At 47.7% G+C, this 23,299-nt stretch overlaps 1 protein-coding gene across 47 annotated transcripts in view; it reads left to right on the top strand.

The window, feature by feature from the left end:
• SORBS1 (sorbin and SH3 domain containing 1) overlaps positions 1 to 23,299 on the top strand; it is a 221,890-nt gene that overhangs the window by 171,747 nt on the left and 26,844 nt on the right. For all 47 annotated transcript variants that reach the window (XM_011235436.3, XM_019808494.2, XM_034663005.1 and 44 more), the window contains 5 exons: positions 3,906 to 3,955; positions 12,731 to 12,903; positions 15,557 to 15,642; positions 18,858 to 19,025; positions 22,707 to 22,753. In XM_011235436.3, coding sequence (XP_011233738.1) covers positions 3,906 to 3,955; positions 12,731 to 12,903; positions 15,557 to 15,642; positions 18,858 to 19,025; positions 22,707 to 22,753 — 524 coding nt within the window. The remainder of the gene's footprint in view (positions 1 to 3,905; positions 3,956 to 12,730; positions 12,904 to 15,556; positions 15,643 to 18,857; positions 19,026 to 22,706; positions 22,754 to 23,299) is intronic.

Below are 23,299 nucleotides of genomic sequence, written 5' to 3'. Positions count from 1 at the left end.
GTTATGCTGGTTCTTTATAAGCTGCATGGCTTTCTGACTCCTGTTTTCGATTCCTCTCCCCCGTCCCGCCCCAAACTAATTTTTGCTTGGATTTCTTTTGAGCTTGGCATCTTCCTTAAAGGGAGTTTTTCAAATGTATGCAGGGTGTCTTGTGATTTAAACGATGCCACCCCCTTGTCATTCTCTTTCTCTGCTCTCTGGAGGTGGCCCTTATAACTTCCCGTCCTTTGGCTCCGTATACCTTCTCCAGATTTTCTGGGAGCCATTTTTGGGAGCAATTCCCTTGTCTTTTTTTGCAGCCCTGGGAGATACCAACCTCAGAGATCATTTTCAGAAACACAGTGGTGGTGATTTGAGTGCCTCTTACGTGCATGGCACTGGCAGAGTGGTTGTATTTGTCATTTGAAAGGTCAGAAAGTTCTCAATGAAAAAATGCACTCCAGAGACCAGACAGCCTGGCTACAAACAAGCATTTGAAACTCAACCTGTATTGACATTTTTAAAGGGGGTTATGTCAGAGAGAGAGTCCAAGGTAAACAGGTCCCCAAGGGGAAGAAAAGTACCAAGTATTTGGAGACCCGTCCCCAGGACTCCCTGACAAAACAAAAAGGACTCTTACAAGGAAAGGTTATCTTCACAGAAAATAAAAAAGACAGGCAGACACTGCTGAAGAGGCTAGGAAGGTCCACAGACTGTGGCAGGAAAAGTGGAAAATGCCATGGAACGTGTTCTATTTAAGCAGAACTAAGACAAGGAGGGTCAGACTGCCAGCATGAGTGACTCAGGTTATGAAAAGTCTTGACTGCTGGACCCTCAAGCCAGGGGAGAAAGGAGCGAAGAACCCAGGGGGTTATGGCAGCAGCCAAGGCAGGCTGAGATAAGGTCAGACACTGAGGAACTGCAGGCAGATCAGGGAAGCTGGGGTTTGGGAATCCAGGCCCCTCTTCAGAACTTGAGGCAGGCACAAAGGTGAGCCGCAGTGCGCACAGTCAAGGCAGGTAGGTCGTGGAGCAGGGAAAGGGGGTGCTCAGTTTCAGCCAGGGCAGAGACTAGAAGCAGCTGTAGCCACTGTGGGATAGAAGGTCTGAGCTAGTTCAAGAGTGAGAACTAATGGCAGATAAGTCCTAAAGTGCTCCGGGGCAGGACAGGAATGCTAAGACTACAGGTCATAAAATGAATCAGGGGTCACTTTTCGAAGTAGTCTAATAAGAACACCTCTGTAACATATGCAAGGCTGGAAGGCAGCTGGAGAATTACTGAAATCACTGAGGCCTCCCTGAGGTTAGAGACAGCTTCCAGTACCTGGGCTCCTACCCGGAGCAAGATGGGCACCAAGAAGGGTCTGATGCATGAATGAGTCGTCTTCACATTGGTTCAGTTACAAGTTCCCCATTAGTCCCTAATAGGTATGGGGCATGCTGAGAGAGGCTTTACATCAGCCCGAAACAATGACCTTTGCCTTCAGAAACGTGACCGTTTAAGCACACTCATAAATAAAAGATCTCCAACAGTACACAGCAGTGCCTGCGAAGAGCTAAAAGAATGGTATGGGCTCTTAGTGCCTGGAGGAAGAGTGATCTCATGGAGAAGTAGGGAAGACTTCTCAGGGGAGTTAGCCAGGACCTTAAAGGTTGGGTGCAATGGAGGTATGTGGTAGAAATAGGAGGCATCCACGTGAGGCACGAAAAGAGCACAAAAAATGATCGTGTGTAGCATGTGTTTAAGGAATAAAGTAGAAGATTCAGCTATAATAGAAAATTGGGGGTGGTAGTAGTGATAGGTAGGTGTGGGAAAGAGGGTTGACCCTGGATTGTAGAGGCTCAGAAAATACAGTTAGGAGACGGTTTTGTCCACAGCCCGATGATGTTGTTCAGGCGTTGTTATAGGAAGGTCGGTGTCCTCACTCTAGAGAGGCTGGGTGGAAAGGAGAACCTCCAGTTGGAGGTGCAGAGGGCAAGGAGGCTATTGTGGTGGTCCAGGCATGGAGTGAGGAGAGCCCACACTCCAGTAGCATCAGCATGAAGCGGGGGAGGGGTGGCTGTGAGAACGCTCACGGAGGAAATTGCAATGGGACATTTTAATTGGTGTGAAGAACAAAGAATTGGGGGATGGAATGGGGACAGAAACAACTTGGGTGTTGGCCAGAAAGCTGGAAAGATGAGGACATCAGTATGTCATGTGAGAAAGATGGGGAGAAAATCCGTGCAATGGTAAGATGGAGTTAGTTATAGGTGATTCATTCTTGAAGTGTTGGCTGTCTATCCAGTAGAAAGCTGGAAATCTAAGACTAGGTCTCCTAAGAGAGGAAGGGGCCTACATACAACGTCAGTTGGAGTCACCTGAAGAGAAGTGATTGCTGAAGCCCTGGGAGCAGATGGAAGATTGAAGGACAGGAAGGCCGGGAGCAACAACTACCCACTGGGATGCTGGATGACATGGAGCAGGAGAGGAAGGGGAGGATCCGAGGGTGAACATTCAGAGAAGTAGGAGGCAGTGAGTGGTGGAACAAGAAGAGGAAGTATGACAACTAGCTGGTGCTCCAGAGAGGTCCCCAAAAGTAGACTCAGAGGGAAGGTCAGTGGATTTGATAACCAGGAGGTTTCTAAAAACCTTGGAGGTTGCTAGGAGCTAGAGTGGGAAAGCATCCGGGGATCCCCCTGGGGTACAGCCCTGATTGAAAACATGTGGTTGTGGAAGGAAGGAAAGAAAGAAGGCAGGGAGGGGGATGTTCCCAGAGGACTCTGCAGGGTCACACAAAAGTTTTCCCAGATGGAGACCAGGACATCATCCTCAAACTGGATGAAGACCCAGAATAAGACAGGTGCCAAGGTGGGAGATGGGCAGGTGATACCAGTGTGGGTAAGAGGGCTGGAAGGATGAACATGGGGGTAAGAGTGCTGCCTTCTCTGAGGAATAATGGCGGGCACCTGGGGGTGGGGAAGAGTAGAGTCCTCATCCTGGGACAGAGGTGCCCTCCAAAGTGAGAGGATCCAGCGGGGTGTTTGGCAGGTAGGGGACCAGGTGGGTGAGCCCCAATGAATGTTGCTTCTCCTCCCTCTTGGACAATCGGCCTTTTCTCCCGCTGTTTCTCTCCTTTCCCCCAATATCTCTTCTCAGATAGTGTCTTTTCCTTGAAGTGATGATTGTTAGAGATAGGAGTATCTTTAAAAGTTAACCTTATTACCACATTATTTTTTAAAAATATATTGAGCCCTTTGCCCTTTTTTCTCCAAGACAACAACAGAAACCTTAAACTACTTAATTATGTTGCTTCTTCTCTGCGTGTAGCTCTTGATGGTTTTCTTTCTTTTGCATAGTGGCCTGTAATTTTATAAAATGCTCCCCCACTCCTAGGTTTTGTGAAACTGCATTTCTCCCCATTTCCACATTCGAAGTCTGCAGGGGTAAACAAATGATCTAAATACAGTGTGGTCTTTTCAAATGCATTTTTGTATTTTCTGTACGTAAGGTGTCGGGTGACCCTCTCTCTGGATGTGGCATCTGGGGTGCATGAAGGAGTCTCTGGTGGGCTTGGCCAGGGGCTCTGAGTAGTGGGGATAAGCTAATGAAAGCAGTGTTGTCTTGTTCACGTCACTAATGCATGTTGGCCAGATGGTGGGCTATCCACCTCGCGGGTCTATATTTATATGAAAGATAAGGCTAAGCTAGGGGGCTATCTTCCACCGCACCCAGAGAGCAAGAGTGCCCGCTGGCCCAGAAGTCCTCCAGCACCGAGACCTTTCCAGCCAAGGGCCCCATCTCCCAAGGGTCCTTGGCTGTATCAGGAAAGGAAAGGGGCTGCTCTCTTTCCCCCTTGACTTGGAACATCTGATGCAAAATAAATGACCTACATTCTTTTCCTTTCTTTTATTTCTTTTTTTTTTTTTTTTTTTCGACATGTACAGAGCTCGGCAGTCAGCCCCAGCCCGGAAATTTCTTCAGAGCTTCCTGGATAGTAAGTTGCCACCACATGCATGGCTTGATGTATTAATGTCAGAAATGGGAAGAGGCTTGTGTTTTGGATCCAAGTATGTTTTATTTGTATCAGTCTCGTAGGCTTTAGTGATAAGTAGCAATTTAATTATCATCCTCAAATTACTTTTCTTCTGTTTTCTGCTCCTTCTCCAAATTAATTTTGCAATGATTCCTATTACCTTTGAGAAGCTTTTCCCTGTGTTGGCACCTTTACCTTTAGAATGTGAGTTTGTCTGAGTTTGGAATCCAGGCTCACCTCATTTGATGGTTCTTGGATGGGACGTGTGACTGAGACAGGCTGCGCTGGGTATAATGGTGGGAGGATGGTGGGGTTGGGTCCTCAGGCGGCACCTGTCACAGGGAAAGATGGGGCCAGGAGGGGGCTGACTCGACTGATGCTGAGAGATGTGGATTTATTTCCTCGTACCAATCAAGATCCTGCCTGGGTGACACGTGATTACTCCACTCACTCCGTGGAGTCACCACCAGCCTCTTTTCCCCTCTCCGGACCATCCCACGCCCTGTGCCAGGTTGCTTTTCTCAGTACTTGGCCATGTGGCCATTATCCCCATTGAAGTGTCTCAGTGCTGTCCCCTACCCCTTTCCTACATAGAGAGCGCTGAGTTCATATAAATAGGTGCTGAGCTTCCTTGTACCCAATTTAATGTTAAAACCTCTTATGGCACTTCTGTGACTGGATACCTGACTCCTACTCATGTATTTTTATAACTGCTGATAAATTAGAAACTCCCTGAAGGCAAGGGCTGCCTCTCCATAGTACCTGGTGTACCCAGTGGAATTGGGAGCTTGTTCTGGTAGGAACAGCTTCTTATCAGCATCATATCTAGATCTCATTCTTGGAAGTATGATGAGGAGCAAAGGCACGACTGTTGCCTGTCCCGTTGGGGTTGGGGAAACCCACAATGAGCAAAATCCACCTCTTCAAATAGAAGCCTGGCTTGATCAGAATGCTGAGTTTATGGAATTTTTGGCAAATGTTTTGGTCACTTGGGAATGTCCTACCTACCTTGCCAAAGAATGCATTCAGCAAGAGGAGTTTCATTTGAAAGTCAGTCAGCTGGGATTTTGGTGGAAAATTGGAAAAATCTTAATTCTTTGAGCATTGTGAACAAATCTCTAGCTAGATCCATTCTCTTCATTTTTCTTCTGTAAATATGTGTGTTAATGATTGTGATCAATTTACCCCAGGATAAGAAGAAATTGAGAAGATATATTAGAATAGCAGCTAGAAGGGAAGCCACCTGCCTTAGGGGACAGTCAGTCTTGGGAAAAGTGCAGACATTAAGTCTTGTGCCTCCTGTGGGGTCGGTCATCAGGCCAGCAATGTGACAGACTTCAAAGCTCATATCTAGCATCTGGACCCCTTCCTGATCTCCCTCCACTCTGGGCTCTGAGGCTCATTCTCTTTAAGGAGCTAGTTGAACTGTGCCTTCAGCTGCAAGGATGACAAGTCACATCTCCTCTAGGTCCCCAGAGATGTGCTTTCAGAAGTGAAGTCCACCAGATGATCTTAGGCTACCTGCAGATAAAGGCCAGAGCTCCCTGCAAACTCTCCTTGGTCCCTGAGGCCACCTGTTTGTCACTTGGACAGTCCTCACTGCCCACTGTTGCTCCAGATCTCTCCCTGCCCGTACAATCCTGTTTTTAGGTTGGCCCAGTGTTAACCCTTCTGCCTGGTCTCCTCCCTTGGCCCCCTTTCCTTTCCCCATCTCCCCAGAGTGCATGGGACAGGAAAGGCTGCTTCTGGTGGCTGGCTGGGTGAATTCCTTAGTCAGTTCACTTAGTGAGTTCTTACTGGATCGAAGGCACTATGCTCAGTATTACCATAGGAGCATAAGATAAAGTCCCTTAGTAGTTTTGGCAGCAAAGCACACAGCCCCAAAAATGTTGGTAAATGAGGCAAAGTGGCAAATGAATGAAGGAGACCAAGGATTAAAAGTATTCGGGTTTGGGCCCCAGGGGTGTAATCAATCAATATTATAAGTTAATAAAATAAATAAGAATTAGGGGCGCCTGGGTGGCTCAGTCGTTGAGCGTCTGCCTTCGGCTCACGGCGTGATCCCAGGGTCCTGGGATCGAGCCCCGCATCGGGCTCCTCTGCCGGGAGCCTGCTTCTTTCTCTCCCACTCCCCCTGATTGTGTTCCCTCTCTCACTGGCTGTCTCTCTCTGTCAAATATATAAATAAAATCTTTTTAAAAAATAAGAATTAAAATAAATTATAAATGTATTCAGAAGAGAAAGCAGTGCCCCTGGGCTGTCGACGTCAGGAGTGCAGGTCTTGAATGAAATAATGCTAATGACTTAATGGACGTTTACTATGCGCCAGACCCTGCGGTTAGCATCGTATGTATGTTCCCTCATGTCGTCCTTTCACCATTCCAGGATCGAGCATTGTTTTTGATCCCCATGTTATAGGTGAGGAAGCAGGTGCATAAAGGCAGCGTGATGCCCATGATTCTGCAGCTGTTACGGGACAGAGCTATAGCTGGAGGAGGAACAATTGAGTTCTAGGCCAGGGGACGGTGTTAGTGGTTAGCTCTCGTCTGCACCGTCCTGATTCAGAATGGGGCAGGAAATTCACGGAAAACGCGCTGCAGTTCACTGGTTTTGAGTGCTTTAAAAAACAACGTTAAGTAACTATGCGCATTACTGTGTTAGCAGGATCGAAGGGACCTAACACAGACTGCTTAAAATAAGGGCAAATTGCTTTCAGACATTCTGAGTATTTGTGGACCCAAAGATATTTGCTGTGTTAATTTATCAAGGACTCTTATTTATGTCCTTGAAATGGGTCTCCAAAGACCTCTGTGTTGCAGCCATAGCCTGACTCTCTTGAACTACTTGGCAGGAATAGCTGCGTTTTATCCTCCTGCTATTCTACTGGTTGGGGATTTTTCAGTAAGGCAGGCGGGGTTTTCTTCCAGTTTGTTCAAATGAGGAAGTAAGGTTTTTCCGTATTTGGAATTGGTGGGGAGCCTGACACCCAGGGAAGTGCACAGCAAACATTTGCTGACTAGATGAATGTGCTTGTGAGTCTGAAGTAACTAGCATCCGGCGCACTCAGCACTGAGGTCAGCAACTTGCAGACTGAATCTGGCCCCTCTCACTGGGTGGTTGGGAAGGACGTGTTGAAAGAAACATTGGCAAGACTGGACTTAACCCCAAGGATTGAAGGAGAAGACACAGGAACGGCCCAGGTTCGAAAACATTGTGATTTAAAAAAAAAAAAAAAAAAAAAAGGGGTCACTGGAGAAGTTGTGTTAAATCCACCTTCGTATCTTAGAATGACTTGCAGTTTTATAATTCATTACCATGATTACACATCGCAGTGTTAAAAGAATGGGGGTATAGAGAGGAGGAAATTTACCCATAATCTCAATATCCCAGTAAAACTACCAGTCCTTCTCTCAAAAAAAAATTTTTTTATGCTTGCAATCACAGTGTCCAATTTTGTATTTTATTTCCCTAGAGTTATCAGATCTCAAATCAGCTCTGGAGATGACTCATTTTCATCATTGACATTTCAGCATGGGTTAGCATGCATACATATTTTTTCTTTTTTTTTTTTTGCTGGACCGAAGAGTTTTCCTCTATTTGGCCAGCAAGTGGCGTTCAAGAGCAAGCTTTTTCCTTTAAAAAAAAAAAAAACTTTTTTTTTTTCCTTTTAAGATTTTATTTATTTATTTGACAGACAGAGCCAGAGAGCACAAGCAGGGGGGATGGCAGAGATAGAAGGAGAAACAGGCTCCCCCGCCGAGCAGGGAGCCCGATGCGGGGCTTGATCCCTGGACCCTGGGATCATGACCCAAGCGGAAGGCAGACACTCAACCAACTGAGCCACCTAGGCACCTTTCTCTTAACCTAAGATCAAAACAAATCATTACCTGAAGAACTAAATGAAACTTTAGAGATTCCACTGGGCCTTGAACATGTAATTTTCATTTCTCAGAAGTCTCCATGAGAGCATTTAATTTTATAGAATCCTTTATTCTAATATTTATTGAAAAGCAGTGCTAGGCACCAGGCATGCAAAGATTAATAAGATAAACCGCCTGCCCTCAAGAGGCTCAGAGTATACTGGGGACACAGACTTGTAGATCACAGTTAGAACCCTGTGTGATGAACACAGTGATGGGACCCAGGAGAGAAGGAATGACAGTCACATATTATAAATCTAAAAGATCATTTTCTTCTCGCAGTACAAAGGCTAAAGATGAAACCACCCTCCCCAGATTTCTTAGACTCCCTCCCCCAAAGCCACAGTTAAAAGCAGTTACTTTTTTTTTTCTCTTGCTGAAAACAACATATGGTTGTGGACAGTGAATTCCACGACTTGAATTTTTTGTCTGTTTTGTTCCCTGTTGAAGCTCCACCTAGGAGAGTGATTCGCATTTAAAAGGACTCAATAAATATTTGAGTGAATAAAGTGAGCAGTGGAGTGACCTTATGAGATCTTTTCTAGAAATATCAGTAGCAGTGATTTGCAGAATGACTGGAGGGAGTCAGGGCTGCAGAGGCAGGAGTGAGGGTGTGCTTACTGCAGAGGGGTCGGTGAGCAGTGGTGAGGTGGTGGCTGGGAGGTTGAGGGAAGGGACTGATGCACACTGGGTCAGGACAGGGAGTAAGCAGTACGTGGTGACCGGTTAGGCTTAGGGAACAAGGAGAGGGAGAAAGGGGTTGATTCGCTGGGCCTTCTGGCTTGGGCGATGGGAGACAGAGGAACAGAGCTGGGTTTGGTTTGGGGCATGTGGGGTTTAAGATGCCTGCAGAATACCCAGGCGGAGGTGTCCAGAAGGCAGTCGAATGTGTGCATCTGGAGCTTAAAAGGAAGGTCTATGTGATAACAGATTTGAAGGTGGATTTCTTGGACAGTCTTACCATACCGGTTGGTTTTACAGATGAAAGAACTTGAGAAACAGATTGTTTCCAAGTTTTCAAACAGAGTGGGCTATCCTTAGCTGATGTGCATTGCTTGTTGGAGTCCAGCTGGAGTCCTCCAGAGCCCACCTGGTGACACGGTTGCAAACGGCTGGCCCTAAGAGAATCACTCCATTCTCTCACTTTATTCTTCCAGCGAGTGTGTTTTTGTTGAATCCCTTTGAAACTCGGCCCCCTTTGCATCTTAGGCAGAGGGCTACTTGTCTGCACTGTCTCCTCCTGGCCTGGTGTCTTTGAACTGGAAACTGGCTCAGCCTAGGCTGCCCAGAGCTGAGCACCAGTGCTGAACGTGGCCTGTTCTGTTACGGAATCGGTAGCTGCCAGTGCTGACTGGGCCTTTCTCATCAGTCCCGCTGCTTTTCTCATCCCGTCTGATCTATTTGAACACGGCAGAGACCCAACAACTTGTGACCTTAGGCAGTTGCCTTCAGCACTCTGGTCCTCAGTTTCCCCCTGGTACAGTGGGACAGATGGTCTCTGTCTTTCCAACATTAGGAGGTGTGATGGCGAGGATACATTTGAAAACACTGTTCCAGAGCTTGGAGATGTGTTTTTAACCAAGGAGGGGCTCAGTTGGGAAGTGTTGCCCATCTGGAAAAAGCATGTTGGCTTAGGTATCAGAAAGAAAACAATTAGCTATAGCAAATCCATTCTGAGAGGTTTCCTGAGTGCTGGTTTGTCGTTGTGGTGGGGAAGCAGGACGGAATGGTGATAATGGATGGAATAAAGCCAGAAAGTGGGGTGGCTGCAGGTGGGAGGGGATTTCTGACAAGTGCTGAGGTAGGGAGGTGTGAGGTCAGGCAGCTGGGTGTGGCTGAGAGTCATGACCAAATGAAGAAAGAGACTGTCCCCTCACCACAGCAGTTGGTTGGCAAGGCTAAAGGACACCCATACATGGATTTTTTAGAAGTTGAGATTGTATAAAAAGGAGCAAAGTGGGGTTGAACTGAAGGACAGAATCAGAAAATGCAACCAAAGCGAGGGCAGGCTCTGAAAGGGAAACTGAGATAAGGGGCAGATTTATCTTTAATTACAAACTTCAGAGTTAAAGTCCATTTAGATGAGCTTACGTTGATTGAAGTTGGCATGTAGTGCCACAATGTTGCAAGTCACCTTTAAGGATCCTCCTGCGCCCTGGCTGGAGTTGATGCTTTTATCAATCAGGAGGTGGGGGGGGGGCGAATCTTCAAGCACTCCTACAGGTAGAAGCAGGAGAGCAAAAGCTGTGTGGGTGGCAGCCCTCGTCCCAGGCCTCTGAGCCCGGCGAAGCCACGCCTCCGTCTCCAGCAGCGGGAGTGGACACCTCTGATCAGGAGCCAGGGCTCTAGTAAGGCCAGCCAGCCTAGGCCTGGGCCATGCTAATTCCCTGCAGTCTCCCTGTTTTCCACTGTTCTGAGGGCTCCATGGTCACTGACATCAGGAGCCTAAGTGATGTGATGAAATTCTTGGAAGAATTTCTAAACATTTCATGAATCAAGCATTTCCTTAGTCAGATCATGTGTGCCAATTTTACTTTCAGAAAATGTGACCTCGTGTTCATTCAGCAAATATTTATTGGGTGTATTCGTGGACCCTCTCGTGGGCCCCTGCCAATAAGGGTATGGCCTAGGGGAAAGAGGCTTGCCCCATCCAGCCCCTTCTGGAGGTTTCTCCTCTCTAAGACACACCCTGGAGGCCCTTCTGCAGACTCCGCTCACTTACATGCTTTTATGGTCTCAGCTTTATGAGTTGGTCTGCTTTCCCCTTAAATTTTCAGTAATGTTCTGTCTAGGCTGAGAAGAGGGGAAAAGCATTTGAACCCCTGACTTAGGCCAGAGAGAATGAGAAGGGACCAGGGGGAACACTGACCCCCCAAGCAGTCCCCTGAAATGGAGGATGGAAAGCCCTGAAAGGCAGCGGCGGGCACATGGGAGAGCGGCTGGGAAGTGGTGGCTGCCTGGGGCTGGAAGCGGTGCTCTTGCTCAGGGGACTCACCTACCCTGGGGTGGACACATTCCCGGTTCTACCAGAGGCTCCGCCTCCTTTCCACTTCTGACTCCTGGGCTCTGGGGCCTCTTGTCCCCGGGGTACATTCATGGCAGGGGACGCCTGGCAGTGACGGAGCTGAGCATCCTTAGGCATCCTGCAGTGTGCAAGCCTGGGCTCTCGGAAGGCACTGCCTCGTCACTCGTGGGGAAATGTTCAGCTGGGGGTGCTGTGCGGTGCCCAGCAACACGGCTCAAGTTCCAGCCCTGCCGTCTACGAACAGTGCCTGCTTCGACAAGTGCCCGGATCTCTCGGTGCCTCCTTCTCGTCCAAAAATGGGGAAAGTAGGATTGTTTGTGAGGATTGAAGAGAGAAAGATGGTCAAGCCTCCCACATAGGACATCTCAGCATGTTGTGCAGAGTTGTTGTTGCCATTATCTGTGACCGTGGGAACTGAGAGGCTGTGTGAAATGTAGGAATAATCCCATCATGGAGGGATGGGGAGAGGGAAGGAGATGGATAGATGTGTGATACAGTAAAGGCAGCCCAGTGTTCTGTGTCAAATCTGGGGGTCCAGAATATGTGGGGGTTCACTAGTATAATTACTTAGGTTTTTCTATACACTTGATATTATTCATCATAAAATATTGGGATAGAGAAACTCTGTCAAGCCGTTTACATCTCCAGAGCTGAAAGAATCCATATTGATACCAGTAAACTGAGTTCGGTGGGACTGAAAAGCAGCCGAGCAGAGGCCTGGGTACTTCTGTGGGAAGGGGGTCGTTCGCTTATCTGAGTGAGTGTGTGTCTGTGTGTCAGTGGGTGAAGGCATAGAAAACTGGGATTAGGGGAAGGGAGGGGCTCAGTGAGTAAGTGCTCTTAATTTTTTCTGCGCCCCACCTCATTCCTAAAAGGATTTGTGGTAACTTGCAAAAATACCTAGAATTTCAACAAGATAAAAATAAATGAAAGATGTGAACAAGCCATAGTTAATACTCCTATTACATGTCATAGGTTCTGACCACGAATTTCGAAGGAAGCTGGTGTGACATGTGGCTGGGATAATAATGGCATATAGGATCCCAGGTTCCACTTTCACTTGGTGGGTGATTTTCCTGGAGACCCAGGAAAATGGTTGACTTCAGTGCTCCATCAGCCAAAGTGCTTGTGAAGAATAACCCAGAAAAATAATCCAAGTGGTAGACTCGAAGTCACCAGCTCCGGCTGGCAACCTATCAGGCTCCACTCACATCCTGGGCTGTGCCATCTTGGGTGCAGCCGCTGGGCCCCCAGAAGCCTCCCTGCCCCCCCACACCCCTGCGTCCCAGCCTACCCTCCCCAGGCAGAGTTTCTCAGAGTTACTCTTTTATCTTTTTTTTTTTTGAAGATTTTATTTATTTATTTGAGAGAGTGAGTGTACATGAATGGGGTGGGGGAGGGTCAGAGAGATGGAGAGGGAGAAGCAGGCTCCCCGCTGAGCAGGGAGCTGATGCAGGGCTCGATCCCAGGACCCCAAGATCATGACCTGAGCCAAAGGCAGGTGCTCAGCCGACTGAGCCACCCAGGTGCCCCAAGGAGTTACTCTTTTAGAGCAAATGCAGTCATCTCAGCACTTTTGCTGAGCATTTGGGGCCACCCTCGGGCTTGTCTTGTCTGAGAACTCTAACTAACTAAGAATGCCCTCTAGAAAAGCCAGTGCTTGATTAGGATGCCAAAAAGTATGCTGCTTGTCCTCAGGTGGTAATGTGCTTTTGAGAAAAATGTTGAACATTCTAAGTCCCATTCTTTTTTTCCCCTCTCTTCTCTCTTTTAAAATTACGTTGTCTTTAGTATCTATTCTTCCAACTTCCACGCGGTGAAGAGGGAATCAGATGGGGCTCCCGGGGATCTCGCTAGCTTGGAGAACGAGAGGCAGATTTATAAAAGCGTCTTGGAAGGTGGAGACATCCCTCTCCAGGGCCTGAGTGGGCTTAAGCGACCCTCCAGCTCAGCTTCCACTAAAGGTAACTGGGTGAAGCCTGCAGGGCTCTGGCCCAGCCACACAGTTATCCAGATGCCTCTCGCCCGTGCAGGCCCAGTGTCGGGGTGTCGGCAGTGGGTGACTTCCAGCTACTGGGATATCCTTTGCCTTGTACAGGTCCATTTCCAGGCCTTTGAGCCCTCTGAGCCCCCTCCCCTAGTTTTTCACCGGCCATTTTTCTTTCTGGTATTAGTTTCCCTTCCTTTGAACCCCAACCTTGCTCTCCCTAAAGCATCTCTCTCTTTTTTGTTCTGATTCCCTTTTCTTAGAACATAGCTGAGCCTTAGCCTTTTGTAACTCCAGCAGGGTGGCCATTTTTCGTTGCATCTTTGCACCTGCTTTGCAGCACAAATTATTTTGCTTCCGGACATCGACTGGAAATTAAAAAACAAAAATAAAAAACCCTTATGACAAATGAGCATGTGACCTCTCCTTTTTTTAATTTATTTTTTAAGCAGCTTTCAGCTTTAACCTAATGGGTCTGTTTATTTTATTCTGCATGCTTTCCAGTGGATCGTAAAGGTGGGAATGCTCACATGATTTCTTCATCTTCAGTTCCTAGCCGAACGGTTAGCACTAGCAATGCATTAGGTCCCGTGTGTAAGCACAAGAAACCCCTGTCTGCTGCAAAAGCCTGCATTTCGGAAATCCTTCCCTCCAAATTCAAACCCAGGCTCTCTGCTCCCAGCGCTCTTTTGCAGGAACAGAAGAGTGTCTTATTGCCGGCAGAAAAGGCTCAGAGCTGTGAGAACCTTTGTGTTTCACTGTCTTTGAATGATCCCAAAAGAGGTCTCCCCCTCCGAGTTGGGGGGAGCATCGAGAACTTGCTCACACGCTCCCGGCGGGATTGGGACAGCAAGTCGAGCAGCACCGTGAGCCTGCAGGAGTGCGGCACCAGTGCCAGGAGGCCCTGCCCTCTCTCCAGAAAGGCCGGCCTGCAGTTCACCATGTTCTACCGGGACATGCACCAGATCAACCGAGCTGGCCTCTTCCTGGGCTCCATCTCCTCCTCGAGCGTGCGAGATCTCGCCTCCCACTTTGAAAGGAGCAGCCTGGCGTTGGCCAGGGGCGAGCTGGGCCCCAGCCAGGAGGGCTCAGAGCACATCCCTAAGCACACCGTCTCTTCTCGTGTCACAGCGTTCGAGCAGCTGATTCAGCGGTCCCGGTCCATGCCGTCGCTAGACCTGTCTGGGAGGCTGAGCAAGTCCCCCACGCCTGCACTGTCCCGGACTGGCCTGACCTCAGCCCACTCGGCTGAGTCCCTCCTGGAGTCAACCAAGCTCCGGCCCCGGGAGATGGGCGGGATGAACCCGGGGGGGCTCTATGCTGCCCCGACATGTAGCAATGTGGCTGAGCCCACCTTGGGCTTCAGGGGCCTCGTGCCTTCCGAGCCCCTCTCTGCCTGTTCTGACGAGCTCGACCACTGTTCAAACGTCTCCAGCGACAGCAGAGAGGGCAGCAGCAGCAGTGTCCATGGAGATTTTCCCAAGCACCGTCTCACCAAGTGCAAGGGCACCTGCCCGGCCTCGTACACCCGCTTCACCACCATCCGGAAGCACGAGCAGCAGCAGACGTCCAGACAGCCCGACTGGCGCCCGGATCTCAGGGGGGACAGGAGCACACTCCTCAGGAACATCTACCTAATGAGCCCCCTCCCTTTCCGGTTGAAAAAGCCCCTCCAGTACCACCCCAGGCAGCCTCCCCCTGGTGACTTCTCAGCCCCCCTGGCAGGCCAGAAGCCAGACCTCCCCAGCCAGCCCCATCAGGACGAGACCTCCTCTGGGGGGAAGCCCTCGGTTCCCAAACGCCTTTCTTCCCGACACACCATGGCGAGGCTGAGCCGGATCTCGGAGCCCCCTGAGGGGAGACCCGCAGTCCCAGAGGACTGCCTGAGGGCCTTTCATAATGGCAACTCCATGCCGTACTCAGACCCTGGCCTGGACAGGAACAACAACCCACAAAGTGAACTGGGAACATCCCTCGGAGGTGGCATTTGTGTATTTGCCCAGTCTCACCTCACCTGTCTCTCCACCTTGCTTGCTCTGTCCCCTCTTCCCGTGTGCCCTTGGTGCTCATTTTCTGGTCTGTCCTTTGTTTTCTGTTTGTTTTGCTTTGCAATTAATCATGGCTCGTAGTGGCTGCACTTCTTTAAAAACAAAGCCCCCCATGTCATTTAGACTAACCACCAAACTGTTTCGAAAGAAAAATTGGCCGTTTAGCTCAGCTGAGAAATTCGTCCATTTGAACTCTTGAACCCCTTGGAGTTCACACCAATCCTCAGTCACCCCGCAGTTTTTTGAGAGGCAGCCTCTCCCAGTGGCCCTGTGTGTGTGTGAGTGTGCGGTGTGTCCCTGTAAGATCCTGCACGCCTCTTAGGAGGGACACTTTGCAAAGAGGGTCCTGTCTCTGCTCACCTTTTGCCTTCCGATTAGTTTTCTTTGTATTAAACTGGCTTACAAGTAAATCCAAAAAGTTGGGCGGGGGGGAGGGATTTGGTTCTTCAGAATTTGAGTATTGATCAATAATCCACGACTGTGAAAACTTGATATTGATAATGGATGAAGGGTGAAATTTTATCCCAATCTGGTTTCCCACTAAATCTTTGCATGTTTTAATTCTACTTTGTTGTTTTGAAGATTCAGAATCACCAAGACATTTTATACCTGCTGATTATTTGGAATCCACAGAAGAATTTATTCGGAGGCGTCATGATGATAAAGAGGTAAATGCCATCTTTAAAATCTCTTAGCTCTTAGGCAGATAAAAATATGAAGGAAGCGAACATTCTAGACGTCGGTCAGAGAGGTGGCATGACCTAGCAATGGGAAGCAAAGATTGGCGTCTTCACAAATGGCTTTTTATGTGGCATAAGCTCAATTGTTCCACTTCTCCAAAAAGTAGGACTGATGTCCCCACAGACACTAGGTTCTAAATGCCAAGTCCCACTAGCATCACTGCAGGGAAGGTTTGCCACTGCGTTCAGTGCCATGCGAGGGGACCCAGAGTTGGCTCCACTTGCTCATCCCCTCCCCAAACCCCGCTGCCTTATTCTCTACTTATTTCCCCAGTCCTGCCCACCCCTCTGTTGGCACAAAGCACAATTCCCATTAGGGAGGGTGCAGCAGGAGAAAGGAAACTGAAAAATAATAAATAATGACATTTATTATACAAATATATATACAATATATATACAAATAAATAACTCCTTGGTACATTTTATAAAACAATTTGAAGAAGTTGCCTTTAACTCAGAAGAAGAAGAGATTCCCCCCGCCCCGCCCCATAGATGCTGGGGAACCCCCACCAAGACCTTCAGCACACGCACCTCTTCTAGCAGCGGCTGAAATGTCTACACGGCAGTGGAATGCCTGACGGGGCCAGGGAAGGAGCGTGCTCTCTTGGGATTTCAGAAGAGGCAGTTCTACATATCAGCTAAAGGGGCAAAATCACAAGCTTCTGTTGTGATAAAGTGGTGTTTGGAGGCATGCTGTCTAGACTTTGCATTCCCAGGAGAAAGGGTCCTATAGATAAAAGCAGCTCCGATGACCATTTCCCTGTATCAAGTTAGGAGGCGGAAGAATTCCTTTGACCCTGGTGACAGGAGGAGTGTGTGCCCATGTGTGCACAGCTCTGTCCCTTTCCCTGTAAAGCCTGAAGCCCCTTTCCTATGTTCCGTTTTGTTGAGTGGTTTCAGAGTTGAGGTGGATTTTCCTTAAGGATTTAGGGTAGGGCTGACCTTGAGTGGGGCTGGATGATAATAGTCTGCTGCTGCTGAGACAAAAAGACCATAGCTTTCCCCCCACTCCCCCGCAAGCATAATACAGACAGTATTCATTAAGACTGTATCTGTCCAGGGAAAGAAAGAAGGAAGCATGTGATGTGCAACCTTATTTGTAAGAACAGGTGGAAAACTCACAGTGAGTGTCCATCCATCAGGTCACAGACTGTTTCGTTTCTAGTTGCTGTCACCGAGATACAAGGTTCCCAGCTATGTAAGGTGAAAGAAGATGACATCCCATCTCATTAGTACAAATACTAGGGTCCAACGTGGAAGGCATTGTGATAGAATCATGCCTACCCCACAAGGCGTATTTTACTTAGTTGGTTTAGCAATTGCTATATTACAAGGTGCGTTCAGAAGAGGAACGTCTTCTTCCCTGAATAACACTGGCTCACAGATCCTAAAAAATGTTGTGTCTTTATTCATGGTATTTGGTTTCTGTGGTTAAACTGTGGGGACGATGGATTTGCTGAGGTCCGACCCAAGCACTGGGTTGGGAGCTTCGCTCCCTTCGCTGTCCTTTCACTGATCTTATTTAACCGTGGCCCGAGCCCCAGGGGCGCAGTAGCCTCCTGCAGCACTCCCTCCCTACTGCTACAGGAAAAACTCATACTTCCGGCTCATGCAGTGTCAGTCCTGACAGCTCTCTTTGCAGATGCTTTATTATGAATATTGATGATCGTGGCCTTTCAGAAAATGAAAACATGTCAGTCCTGGAAGGGACATTAGTAGTCCTCTAGCCAAGCCCCCTTGTTTTGGCCAGGAAAGGACTCCAGGGTGGTAGTGACTTGTCCGAGGTCACACAGCAGGTTAACGGACACCAGAGACAGAGCTAGAAACCAGGGCTCTGGATCCCCGGGCTGGTGCTCTTCCAGCGGCACTGGGCTTTGCAGAGTGCATTCTCATGTCTTTTCTCATGTAAACTTGACAACAACTTACCTGAGCACTGGGCATCCCACAGCCATTTGAAAGGCGGTTTCTTGATTGTTTGTAGTCCCTGGAGAAAAATGGGAAATTCAGGCCCACCATCCTTTGGGGCTGGGTGTCACTCGAGGCATTTAACTGCTTGCTGGAAGAAGACTGATGCTTTATTGAAAATGCTAAGAATTACCAGTCCTCATTAATGCTTTTCTACAAGGAATGGCAACCCCGGGAATGTACAATCAGTCTGGAATCAGAAACACATTAAATTCTAATCCATAAGGTCACTTCAATAGGATATGAGGACATTTGGTAAAATGCAACATTGTTTATCTGAAAAATCCTTTAAAAATAGAAGGAAAAAAAAGAAGCCTTTAAAAACAGAAGTAGATGACTGTTTCCTTAATTTAGGAGAGCTTGATTCTTCTAAACTGAGGTGTTTTTATTCCTAGTTCATCTTTTATATTTATATCCTACTTCATAAACTCAGCCTCATTTCACCTAATGAAATAGTTACATAAAAAGTACAGTAAGAAAGTAATTGATATAGTCTGTCAGTCACTCAAATAGCCTTTGGTGCGTGTGCCTCCCAGACATCGTGCTCAGGGGAGGGGTTGGCCGGCCTAGGAAAGAGGGTGTCGTAGTTTCTGAAATGGGCATCTCTGCTCTGGAGCATATTAGCATTCACCAACCTAGGAAGCACAAAAATGACCTCATCGCCGTAGAGCCTACATAGTAAGAGCCCAGATTCGGGTAGGAGGAGTCAGCCAGCCCTGGCCCCACCATGGGAAGACACTGGGAACTCCTCACTGCCTAAGCGAGGTGAGGGGAGCACTCCCAGCCTCCCACCTCCAGCCCAGCATGCTCGTGGGTGCTCTAGATACTCCCCCGCCCCCGGAGGGCCTGGACTTTGTGGCCATGTGTTGGGGGCAGGAGGCTTTTGGCTGAGCCAGGAGGTAGTTTCTTAGACAGTGTAATTGCCTGGAATTCCTCTTTCCCCCGTGTCCCAGGGTTCCCCAGGTGTCTCCCGTGCCGTTCGGTCTCCCTCTTCCCAGAGTACATGGGGTGTGGCTACAGGGGGACGTGGTACTTGTGGTCATTAAGCCCCTCCAACACCTGACCCTCAGTGTTTCCCCCCATTCATCCAGCACCTTTTCCCTTAGCTGTTTTGTTGGCAGTTTTCCAACACCCTGGACCAGATGATTCACTGCCCATTTTATGCAATTTCATGGCAGAAACTTTTAGCGGACCAGAGACGGCTTAAGCGTGAGCAAGAAGAGGCCGATATTGCAGCTCGTCGCCACACAGGCGTCATTCCGACACACCATCAGTTTATCACTAATGAGCGCTTTGGGGACCTCCTCAATATAGACGATACGGCCAAAAGGAAATCTGGGTCAGAGGTCTGTTTTGGTTGCCTCGGTCTGCTGCTTGACCCAAAGCAATATTTGCCTCCCCTCAGCATTGCCTTCTGTAGGCCAAATTAGCTCTCCAAATGGCATCTGTCATCCTGGCTTCCCGTAGGCTTGCTTGGCTCTTCTGTGGCTGGTCATGGCCATAAGTCCCATTATGTCCTGTGCTCTGTATGTTCAAGCATGCCTGGCTGTGGGACCGGGATCTGCTGGCGCCCCCCCCCCCATGCATGCCTTAGAGCATCGGCTGCCTTCATGAATCCAGTCCTCTACAATCCTGCATTTTATCATGACCCTGTGTTGCCTGTGCATTCTGCCTAGAAACCTTATACCTTAGTCCGTGTTAGTAGCTATCCTGTGGGCAGTTAGAAGATTCTTCTTTGAAGAAATGGTTTCGTGAAACTTATTATAAAAATTAGCATGCAATGCGTTGTTTACGCCATTTACCCAGGTCTCGAAAGAGCAGAGAATAATATTGCCACTTGGTATCATGTGATGAATTAGTTGAATAAGGTGTTTAGTAGTGCCGAAGCCTCACTGAACAATTTTGAAACCCAAGGAGTTTTGCAGTTAGGATAAGCCTATGGAGGGTAAGAGAGCTGTCTGAGAGACATTTCATTTGTTTCCTTAATTTTGACATTTCTCAGCTGAGATTACAAAACTTAATATTATAAAAAGCATGAAGAAAGCACAAACCTTTGAAGCGGTTTTATCCAGGCCTTGGCCTCCCGCGCTCAAGCCAGCATGTTGAAATTCTTAGGCCGGCCAAATGCTGCTGCTGGCATCAGTGTGTGTTTTGCCATGTGACCCTAAGTGGTCCCCTAGGGGTTAGCTCCTTTTGGGGAAGTGTGCGTCTGGGGTTTGGGAGGTAGGGAACTGGGGGAGTGACACCAAAGCATATACAGGTTATAAATCTTTCAATGTAATAGGAGATTAATATTCATGTTTCTTCCTTTTATTAGTGACAGAGGCACTGGCTATTCTCATCAAATGGTTTGTTTTTTGTTTTGTTTTTAAAGAAATGGAAGCTTTCTGTGACAGAAAAGAGAATCAGAATGAAAGAAAACCAGGGAAGGGGAAAGACACTCTAAGGTGATGGAGAGAAAGAAAACGTAATAAGGAAGAGGCAGGAGTTAGCAGGTGTTAACTCAGACGCAAGGGAAAGGCAGCCCCCAAGCCTCAGCATTCCAGCTTCTCAGAACCACCCTATTCTGAAGGCTCTGGTCATGGATTAGCCTCATTCACAAGTGGTGGGTCAGAGGGGAGCACTCAAGACACCGTAGGGCTGCATAGGTACATGTATGGGCATGACATACACACAGAAATGCAGCTGGGGCGAAACAGCCTTGGAGAGAGGCAGCCACACTGCCTAACCCACCCTGTCTCCCTTCCAGAACACTGATTCTCAAGCTTGAGTGCTCCTCAGAATCTCCCGGGGGCTTGTGCAAATACAGATTGCTGGGCCCCATCCACAAGTGTTCTAATTCTGGGGAGGGGCCCAAGGATTGCCTTTCTAACCAGTTCCCAGGTGGTGCTGATGATGCCAGTTTAGAGACCCCACTTTGAGAATCACTGCCCTGGATGTTCACTGACAGCCTTGGGAAAACAGAGACCAACAAGTCCCAGGTGCTGAGGGCTGTGTAGATGTACGTGAGCCCCACTGAGTAGAATGTGTGTGACCACTAATTCTGCGCAAGACCCCGTGCGGAGGTGAAAGAGGACTCAGACTGTGCCCTTGGGAAGCTGGGAGTCTAGTGGGGGAGACACCCTCATGACCGCCGTCTCTGCTGTGGCAAGTAGCACAGTGCTGTGAGAGCCAGGCGAGGGGTGGATGGATTAGGCCTCAGGGAGAGGAGACAGGCGGATGAAGAGAGAGATGCTACTTTGCAGAGGCAACAAGGATTCATAATATGTCTTCACAGGTCCGTGGAATCAGTGTTTTTCTCAGCTTTGAGTAGCGTATGGATTGTGTTTAATGGAAAAAATTTGTTTTCACCAATCCACAGTATTGGCCTAAGCCAATTTACTAATTAAGTAGTTAATTACACACCTGTAAAACTTAATTTAACCGATAGATGATATCCCTTTGCCTGAACTCACTTGCCACTCAGTGCGAATATGGTGCTGTCTGGTATACATTTTTTAAAGTTTCCACAGCATTACAACTGGCTGTCCTTGGGTAATGACCATCTTTTTCTTTTTCTTTTTTTTAATTGGAATCACCGTGAAATTTTTGTCCTTACAACGTTAATTATCTGACCTTCTCTCGTGAACTTGTCATTTATCGTTAACTCCACATCCGTTCTTTTCTCACTTGCTTACAACTACTAAATTGTGCTGTTTGGTCACAGACAGACACAAATGCAGGCATTGAAATTGTGTGGCACTGATTGTAAAGTGGTTATCCAGTTGACCTCTAATAGATATGTGAACAGATAGATAGAGGTGAAACATCAACATGAAAATGCAAAAATAAATTCCTGTGGAGAATTCACCACCCTTAAGAAAATCCCTACAAGATCCCAGCTTGAGGAGCCTGCAAATAAGGGACATATGTCTTAGGGGTTTAGAACCTAAAACTAAGTTTGATGGAGCTTTTAAATACCATTTTTTTCTCACTGCATCTCCCATTTTTTCCCCTCCACTTTGTCCTCTAATATTGTAGAGGAAGTTTGTGAAATTGGGGAGAAATTACCCAAAGACCTTAACCTATGTCAGGAACTGAGATTGGAGCTTTTAAATACCATTTTTTTCTCACCGCATCTCCCATTTTTTCCCCTCAACTTTGTCCTCTAATATTGTAGAGGAAGTTTGTGAAATTGGGGAGAAATTACCCAAAGACCTTAACCTATGTCAGGAACTGAGATTTGATCTGAGGGATACTTGAGAGCCTCAGCCAACTTCAAAGCAAGGAAGTGATGGACGGAAGTATTTGAGGCATGTTATTTGTGCTCCTGATTGACAGTAAATGAAAGTGAAGAGAACACCAAGTCAAAGGAACCTTTGTGTGTGGCGAAGCTAGAGGTCAGACCTGAGCACTCTTGTGGAGGGTTCTGGTGGGAGAGTTGGTGTGACTGAGTGGCAGACTTGAGGAACTGGATTCTGAGGAGGACCTCCAGGCCTGGGGGTCCAGAAAGAGAGGGCTACCCAAGAGGAAGGGAAGCTTTGGAGAAAGAGCATGAACTCAGGGCTCGCATTGTCTGGCTTTTGGGATGATCTCACAGGCCATGAGGAATCTATGGAGTCAAGGATGACGTGAGGTGAATCAGGGTTTCGTCCACTTGCAGATCATAATTTAAGTCAGGCGAATAGAAGATGTCCCCCAGAGAGTAGGAATGTTTGAGGACTTCTAACTGACTGGTTGTGTGTGTGTTGTTTTTAATAGCCATGGTCGACTTTGGGGAACCAGGGCTTTAGGTTTGGGACTTTTCGAAGCATCTCTTCCCCACATCTAGCCCTCCTTAGGGAGATTCTCATGCATGACGTAGTTGATCAAACATTCATCTAGTGTTCTGCTGAGGTCAGATAAGTGGAATTTTGCCCAGATTTCTATACCAGAATGAACTAGTGAGAGTGAATTTTTCTGCTTTGCTTTCTGGAAACTTCTGAAAGTGTGTCCTTTTCATTGTACATAAATTGTGTTTTTAAATTCTCACTGTTTCTTGTGTTTAGATGAGACCTGCCAGAGCCAAATTTGACTTTAAAGCTCAGACCCTGAAGTAAGTACCACCAGTTTGTTTTTGTAACTGCCTCTTTGAAACACAGCTCACTTGTAAAGAGATGGGGAAAAACAATGATTAAAAACAGTAATTTATAGAGTTTACTACATGCCAAGCACCATTCAAGTTACTTACATATGGTAACTGATTCAGCCGTCACCAGAACCCTCTGGGGTTGATGCTCTTATTATCCCCATTACACTAATGGAGAAACTGAGAGGCTGTGAGGTTAAGGAGCTTGCCCAAGCTGGTCAGTGATAGAGGCCGGGCAGCCGGGTGTCAGAGCCTGGGTTCCTACCACTGTGCCACCCGCCACCTCCTATCCAGGGACTCAGTTTGCTTGATGAAGTGGTGGCTCGATGCGACCCACTCTTTCTGTGGAAGGAACCAGAACCAGTATCTGGGATGATAACTTTATTAGTTGTGCTACAACATCTTATGACATTCAAAGGTTGTGGGAACCCACAGGAAAGCAGTATGTTCCTCAAAGGGCTAGCTCTATCAAATATTTCTCAAAAAGAGTCTTCCCTCCTAGAAATGAGTCTA

Source organism: Ailuropoda melanoleuca, chromosome 6 (assembly GCF_002007445.2).
Source record: "Ailuropoda melanoleuca isolate Jingjing chromosome 6, ASM200744v2, whole genome shotgun sequence".
In the NCBI taxonomy this organism is placed as follows: Eukaryota; Metazoa; Chordata; class Mammalia; order Carnivora; family Ursidae; genus Ailuropoda; species Ailuropoda melanoleuca.
This window is presented reverse-complemented; position numbering and strand designations above follow the sequence as displayed.